This window comes from Camponotus floridanus, unplaced genomic scaffold, assembly GCF_003227725.1.
Source record: "Camponotus floridanus strain SB8 unplaced genomic scaffold, Cflo_v7.5 scaffold209, whole genome shotgun sequence".
In the NCBI taxonomy this organism is placed as follows: Eukaryota; Metazoa; Arthropoda; class Insecta; order Hymenoptera; family Formicidae; genus Camponotus; species Camponotus floridanus.
The window spans coordinates 1536-10069 of record NW_020229336.1 but is presented as its reverse complement, the minus strand read 5'-3'; the positions used below and the strand labels follow the sequence as shown (position 1 = coordinate 10069).

The 8534-nt window shown below is 25.1% G+C and overlaps 1 protein-coding gene across 1 annotated transcript; it reads right to left on the bottom strand.

Annotated features, from left to right (window-relative positions):
• Positions 1-2294: 2294 nt before the first annotated feature.
• On the bottom strand, positions 2295-6600 carry LOC112637828 (proto-oncogene tyrosine-protein kinase ROS-like). Its single transcript, XM_025408407.1, has 5 exons — positions 5485-6600; positions 4100-4204; positions 3699-3916; positions 2959-3432; positions 2295-2703 (listed from the first exon to the last, which is right to left on the bottom strand). Exons 1-5 carry the CDS (start codon positions 6440-6442, stop codon positions 2356-2358), a joined length of 2103 nt encoding a protein of 700 aa, XP_025264192.1. The 5' UTR covers positions 6443-6600; the 3' UTR covers positions 2295-2355.
• Between the last annotated feature and the right edge of the window lie 1934 nt (positions 6601-8534).

Below are 8534 nucleotides of genomic sequence, written 5' to 3'. Positions count from 1 at the left end.
ATTGTACATTTATCATTTGTTATCAACTGTTGATTGCGATCTGCATTTTCTATTTATATTTTGTTTATATCTCACAATTTTATTTATAAAACATTAAAATAATATATATGTGTAGAAATATAAAAGATAGAGATTAATGAAAATTAAGTTCAAAGTCAAAAAATTAGTTTCTTTTTTCAAATATAATTTTTTATTTCTTTGTTGACAAAGTTTTAAAAATGTTTAAATATATTGTTCGTTTAATTCTTCATTTTTAATATATTTGCATTATAATAATATACATATATTATATGTTGATATATTTTATTAATTAAAATCAGTTATATTGTAAGAAATTTTGTATTTATAATAAATAAAATAAACGATTACTAAATAAAATGCCTTAATGTTCCATGATACCGCTATATATAAATTATTACAGAAATATAACATAGTAACATTTAAATATCATTTCTCAAGTATGTTTACGACACTATCTTAAAAAATGTTTTTGTAACATTTTTTAGGATAATGTCGTAAACTTTTTATATCAAGGTGTCTGAATGCGGACATTAACTGTTTATACAATGTTTCTAAAACGTTTCTGCATGCATCTCCGAAACATTTCATGTTACAAAGTAATGTTTCCGAAAACTATCTGATATATTTCTTTGTATAATGGGCTGGTGGCGGCAGTTCACATTAACGCCACCTGTGTGTAAGGTACGGACTTACAATATCAACTAATGTTTATATAAGAACCTTCAGATAATGTCCGCAATCAACCGCACTACATAATTCTTACCGAAAATAATTCATTATGTTATGCACAACAAAGTATGCGTAACAATATGGTACTCCAGAGCGATGTTGGTATCTTAAAATACAATATTTTAATATAATACAATATTTTTATTATAAATATTATCTTTCAAAACATCTCTATAAACAGAAATATTTTTTATAATTATATACAAACAAAAAATCTAAAAAGAAAGTTAAAAATTTAAAATTATTATCTTTATCGCATCGATCTTAGGTATAAGGAAGATTTCTAACTTTTCACTTTTTCCTTCTAACTTTTAATTCTTTAATTTTTTACTTTTTGAAACAGTTATCAAGCCATTTAAACAAAATTAAATTGGAATAAATATAAAGTTATAAATCTCACACAAAATAATAAAATTATAAACAAAATATAATTAAATGTTCTATAAATATTTTAATAAGAAGCAGATTTTGTCTTCTCTAGTATATAATATGATTTCAGCAAATATAATATTAAAAAATATATATACAGCTAAGAAAATTTAATCATGTTTTTTTATAATCTTATTCAAATTAAATATAAAACATTAAATATAAAAATATAAACTTTAAAAAAAGTTTTCATACAAAATTTATATGATGTATAGATGTTAAATATAGATATAAAATTTATCATATTATTTCTTCAACTTATATATACCATATATATAATCTTGTATCATTAATCTTATATATTATAATCTTATCTTATATTTCTTTATCTTTTAATATAACTTTCTAATAAAATTTAATAAAATTTAATAAAATTTAAATTTATAAATTCATATAATTATAATACAATATATATATTTATTAAAATTTCTTTATAACTTATTTTATAATATATTGTATTATATTTTATATATAATATTATATTTCACATTCATTTTTAATTATTACATTTTTTTGCAAATATATTACTATTTAATTTTTTCGCTATTTAATATATTCTGCAATATAAAAAATTGGAATAATTTAAAAAAAAGTGTTATGCAAAGGAGCATAAAAGGTCTTTAAGATAGAAGTAAGATATGAAATTTTGGAGTACCCAAATTGTATATATCTCAAATAAAACAGCTGTAGCTGCAAATTACATACATTTTTCTTAAAAACAACTTTGTTTTTATTCTACCAATTGATTCCTTTCATTATTTTGCGTATAAAAATATTGAGGAAAGATCAGAAAAAGAATATTTTCTAGTTTATATAAAATTAAGAAATTATTTCACGTCTTATAAACTAAAAAAGTAATTAAATTCCGTAAACAAATATACTCGCAACCATTAGATTTCGCTTCGATTACTCAAAGACAAATATTCGAAAATACAAATTAGCATCAATATATCAGCCGTTTGCAATCATAAAAAATGGTGTGATATTTTTTTAATAATTAAAATTTTCGGAAAGTAAGATTAAAAAATATCTTTCATGTTCATTCATAAATCTAATATTAAGATTAAATCTGAAAATAGCAGAATCAATTTAGAAATATTCTAGAAATATTTTTCCTACATTAAGATTTATTGAATCGTTCGGAAAAGAAGATAAACATTACTTTAATTATATTGACTAAATAATATCGACTGGACGCAGTAAGGTATCTTCTATGTTCTTTCTTATTGCTATAATATTTCTAAGACAAAGTTTGAAATTTGGTCTGGCATCCGCTGTACTCCAGCAACGCAACATCAACTGGTACAACGTTGACGGACAGTTAAGAGACATCGGCAACCTGCCTCCAGCACGAACATAATTTATCACTTCTTCATCAGTCTTGACAATATAAGGTTGCTCACCCAACGATGTAATTTCCCATATTAATACCCCAAATGACCAAACATCGCTTTGAGAAGTAAATATTCCAATCGTCAAAGATTCTGGTGCCATCCAGCGAATAGGAAACAAACCTTCTCCTTTCTGAAATAAGATTTTAACAAAAATTTAATTTTTTGGTCCAAGTTGTTCATTTTTAGAATATGTGTAAAATGAAAAAAACATTCGTTTATCTCTTGCTTTATATAAATACAAACGATTTATATTCTATATTACTTAAAGAAACAATGTATGATATTATTATGATAAGAACTATTTACTATTATGATAAGAAAATGAAAAGTATTTCCAAAAGAATTTATTTTTTAATCACTAATTTTCTTTAATAGTTGTATTTACCGCGCGATAATAATCATCCTTGTAGATATCTCTAGCTAATCCAAAATCTCCAATTTTGATGATACGATTCTCGCGATTTCTCGAAGATACTAAACAATTGCGACACGCTAGATCTCTATGTACGAAACGCAACTCTTCCAAGTAGCAACAACCTCGCGCAACATCTTCGCACATGGCGAGCAAATCCTGCAAACGCAGAGCATACGAATCTGACGGTTGCAAATTTCGACAATCTCTCAAATATTTTAACAGATCACCAGTTTCCATCAATTCCAACACTAGTAACGGAGAATCTCCATCTAAACAAATGGCCAACAATCTTAATATATGTTTGTGTCGAAAATGATTCATAAGCTTGGCTTCCTTTAAAAATTTTTTTTTCTCATTTGAAGAAGCATCTTTTCGAAGCATTTTTATTGCAACGGATATCTCTATGCCGGATCCTTCTAAGTTCTCCACATTTCCTTGAAACACCTGCAAAATATTTCATACAAATTTACATACGTACTTTATTAGAAAATGTATAGTTTAATATCAAATAATATTATATTTTACTTTATATTAATTAATTCAACGAAAAATATATAATAAAGTGGACATTCGTTGTCTCATTTAAATTTCATATTACTTATAATCTATTATACAAATTAATGTAATTTATATCTTTATTGGAAAATACATATCTGTTTTGTTGATTCAGAAATTAATTTGAAATATTGTTTGAAAAAATTAATTTTTACCTTTCCGAATGCACCGCTACCAAGAAGTTTTGTAAATGTAATCTGTTTACATGCGACTTTAGTTATCGCACATTCATCCGGGTTATAATGTAACATAGGACTGTAAATCATATTGAATTGAGTGTTTCGGCAAGGTACTTCATGTAGAATCGCCAATTCTATATCGTTCATCGTTGAAGACAAACATTGTTCATTATTACCTCTGCGTTGACGATACACTGTTATAAAATTTCGACTTAATTATGTAATAATATATATTATAAAATCTATTGTTTCTTAGTAAATTTAATCGTTTAGTTTTATATAAGTAAATTACTATTTTCAGTAAATTTTTAGATATTATATCAGATATATATGTATAATCTATAATTCAAGTTGATACCTAAATCAAATATACTTACAACGATAAAAGTTGTAGACGCAGATTATAGTAACTATAACGATGAAACTTAACATCAATAATAAGTAATATTTTTTCGCTATTATTCCAGGAGTGCTCGGAATATCTATATTAAACAAAAATGTAATGTTAATATCTTCGTGTGTGTATGTTTTTACAAATTTATTTTTACTTATAACTTTATTACAAAAATTTAATTTTTTTAAATTATAGGCTTATTCATATTTAGAAAAATTAGCACATAATATAGTATTATAACATTTATATAGCACAGAATGTTACAACTACTTTGCAGCAATATTGCAATACCACAAATTGTAATGCAACATTACGGAAACATTATAGAAATATAAATTAACAAAGTATGAATTTATGAAACATTTGATAATATGATAATATGATATTTATATTTTAGAAACATTTTAAAACTATAACACTCTTCAATTTATTTATAAAAATATTGTAATAATATATTTTTTATGTTTGTATATATGCGATAATTTTACTTTTTTGCAGAAGTCAAATGAAATAATGACACAGAAATAATATCAGTCGAGTAAATATAATTTTAAGCTAACGATAAGCATTGCCATTTTTTTATTAAATTACAGATAACATTTTATATTAATGTTACAATATATTTTATGATATATTTTCACTTTATGTATGAATACGATATTAATCTTCAAAGATAATATATCTTTTTATTATATTAAGTATGTAGATACTATTATATCCCCACCCCCCATCATTATATTTTTCTATCCATTTTTATGTACCTTTCACATTCAAATGTATATAATTATAACGGATTTTTTAAATTTATAAATGAAAATATAATTAGTGATGTATAAGTAATGTATAAGTAAGTTTAAAATAATTTTGTATAAAAATATCACATTTTATGTTATATGATTATGTTTAAATATAATTTTGCAATATATTATCTTAGATATGATTATCATAGATATTGCAAACTTGTATTTATATCAAGCTTTTTAATTTAATTAAATGTTTATCTTTTTAATTGTTCAAGCTTTTTAATTTAATGTTCAAGCTAAGTTCAAGTAATTTTTTGTTCAAGCTTTTTAATTTAATTAAATGTTTATATCAAGCATTTTAATTTAATTAAATGTTTCCAAGATATTCAACCATCAAAATAAAAAATATGGTTGCAATAACATTGCACTCTTTCCAATATATTACACTGTAACATTGCTACAATATTTCATTGCGAAAAGCGGTTAGCTTAACTTCATCACAATCTTATAACAATAACTCAGCAGAATTTCGCAATCGATTTGCAATATTACAATGTTTCAATGAAATTATTATTTAACATATCCGTAACTTTATTGTGTTATATGGGTATTTTTATTTGCTTACCACGTTTGCTGCCACGTGTCGAAAAAATAAATCTTTCATCAGCTGGCCATATAAAATTTACCTCATATTCGAGGTATCTCAATATCGAGCGAAACTTGTATAAAGTTCCCGATTGTAAATTTTCGACATGGCATGTTACTTCTTGGTTATAATTCATTTTAATATAATTCATTGTTTGCCACTTCTCTGCTGCAATATCTTTGTACTCTAATATAAAAAAGATCGTCAGATTAATGTTTGAGATCCATGAAATGTTCATACTATTTATGCTAACCCCGCTCAAAGTAATATTGTTTGGTTCTGAGTATATGTGAACGATCTTGCTTAAACTCTCGTTGCAGAAATCGCTGAAATTAATTGGACACACACGCACATATATCAAGTAATCTTGTACTGCTAGCGACAAATAAATTTTTGTGAAAAATCTGCCATCTGCCATACGTTTCGGCACATTGATAAATTGTTTGCTCTTTTGTTGCGTGTCGTTCATTAATGTAACTGATTTCCAATGCACTTCATAGGCCACGCAGTTCACTTTTTTGAGTGGCATCCAATGAACTACTGTTATAGCAGGCGTCAAAGCTAGAACACTTATGTTTTCTGGTGCATTAAGCTTGCCTGAATTAGTTTTTATTCGTAGCACATTCGAATCGAATGGTTTTATTGATAATTGATCAAAGTAAAAATTGCTTAAAATAAACTTCAACTTGTACACTGTAAATGGTGTTAAGTTCTGAATCTCGTAATATCGCTTGTACGTCTGCACTTTGAATTTCTCAGACTTGTTGAGATTGTTATCTAAACAGCTTACGGAGATAGTATACATAGTAGTTGGTAAATTATATTTTTTGCATCCACTTTTTACAACCGGCTCCGGAAGATTCACAACGATGCTGTTTGCCGTTGCATTCACATTCTCAAAATTATAAACTTTTTCGTCAGGTGTCAGGCATTTCATTGGAGGATATGATTGTAAAGATTTATCAAAAGAGTAAATTTTATAAAACGTATTATCATCTGAACTTATTATTATCTTTTCAACATATTTGGCTGCATTTACGCTCTTGAGATTTGCATATTTCTTTTTCAAAACATATATATGAGTATATTTAGTATATTTAGCATAATAATACATATCATATGTTAAAATGTAAATGTTTGTTATATCAATCGTCATAGATCTGAAGTAAATGTCATTACTTATATTTCTCTTGTGTAAAATCGTATTGCACATAGAAATGTTAATGTCTGTTACAATTGTGTAATTCCTACTTAACCAGTAAATTAACGGTGTCTCATTATTCATGTTATCAATTATCATATCATGGAAATGATCTTTATAATGAAATAAATACAAAGATGCATTATTGAACAATTTGTTTGATTTTTCCATCGAGATGATATTTCCTTATGTTATATGTTGTACTCCTCAAATTGTAAACTACGGAATACAAATTCTAAAAAATATATAATTATTTTACTCATTATAAAATAATATTTTAACACAAACAGAAACTTGTATGTATTAAAAATTCGAAATTCTTATAATTATATTATATTTATTATTTTTTTTACTTATGATCTTAATTATGAAAGCACGTAAATTATAGAAAAATTAGAAATATTCATAAATTTTTAATAGAAATTATTTTTTCAGATGAACGGTTAGTAAACGTACCCTATAGATGGTAATACATTTAAACCGTCATTATTTTTTGATTTCAAAATTTCATCAAATTTAATTATGTTATTTTCCCACATTGCTAAGTCAACTTTACAATATAAGAAGCTGACTTTTCATAGGTGAAATATAGATTTCTTGCTACCCAGTCAATGCAGAGATATATAGATAATGCTCAAAGCTAGCTATTTTGTGGTTTTATTTTCACTAATCTTCAATGTCATCAAGTCTTTTTGGTCAATCCAATAAATCTTATTGTCTTGTATCGAATAAGCGACATTTATTACTGCTCTGAAAGAAGGAGCCAACTATAATTGTATAGTAAAAAAACTTATAATTGAGATTTCTAATTTTACAGTTATTATTGCTATAATGTTGATAATAATAAACTTGTGCATAATAATAATAACTTTAATTTTATAGTTAGTGTTAAAAAAATTTATGATAATTATAACTATTTTTTTATCAATATATACATACTTTGATGTTACGAAATGAGTAATGTTCAAATCCACGTCATATATTTGGATACCTTGATTCGTTGTGAGTAATAATTTAGGTATTGGATTTTCATGTGTAGTCGACAGATTGATTAAATCCGTGTAAGGACCAGCAACAATTTTAGTATGCGACGTACTCGAAAATAATATGTCGTGTTAGATATTAGATTGTGCACCGTGTGCTCCAATTTTGTAGTTGTGATATTTTTATCATCGCAGATTTCTTTAAAGTTTTCAAAGATAGAACACTGCACTTGGTACTCTTGTATTATTTCATCGGTAAATTCAGGTTGGTTCCATCTGTAAAAAAATTTAATTTAGCTATTTTATATTTAAGAAAATTGTAACAGAATTAACATATTGATATATTTATGTAGTTGGATTTAAGAAAAAAGAGAGAAAATGAAGGAATACAAACTGAGAATTTAGATTTGTTACCTCAATGTCACAAAATGTCGTTTACTTTTTCTGCGAATTGACTGTCGAATTGTACAAATGCTCTGAGAAATGTTGGCTTGCTCAAATTGCTTTCTAGAGATTTTAAAATCGTACATGTTAACATAATTATATATAAGATTAAGTGGATTCTCTCAGTAAATCAGAAAGAACAATTTAATGTGAAAATAAAGGAAAAGAAAAAAAAAGTAAACTACAAAATATAGAAATTAGTATTGACCTTTAAAAAATTAATATAAGAATTTTTTGCGTCATTTAAGATTTAGAAAAGTAATCGTTAATTCATGACAAAAACGAATAAATAACTTTTAATAAAATGAAAGTACTTTTCAAAAAATTCCTATAGTCCTATATATTTTTCAAGAAATCGAAGTATAATATTTGCAATTCCTTTAAAACAGAGTATCAAATTA

Excerpts from the sequence above, each read along its gene's own strand:
- LOC112637828 (XM_025408407.1), bottom strand. The coding sequence starts at position 6,442 with ATGAAATGCCTGACACCTGACGAAAAAGTTTATAATTTTGAGAATGTG. Across the intron at positions 4,205-5,484 it reads GACACGTGGCAGCAAACGTG|ATATTCCGAGCACTCCTGGA; the intron begins GTAAGCAAATAA and ends TGTTTAATATAG. Across the intron at positions 3,433-3,698 it reads GTAGCGGTGCATTCGGAAAG|GTGTTTCAAGGAAATGTGGA; the intron begins GTAAAAATTAAT and ends AATATTTTGCAG.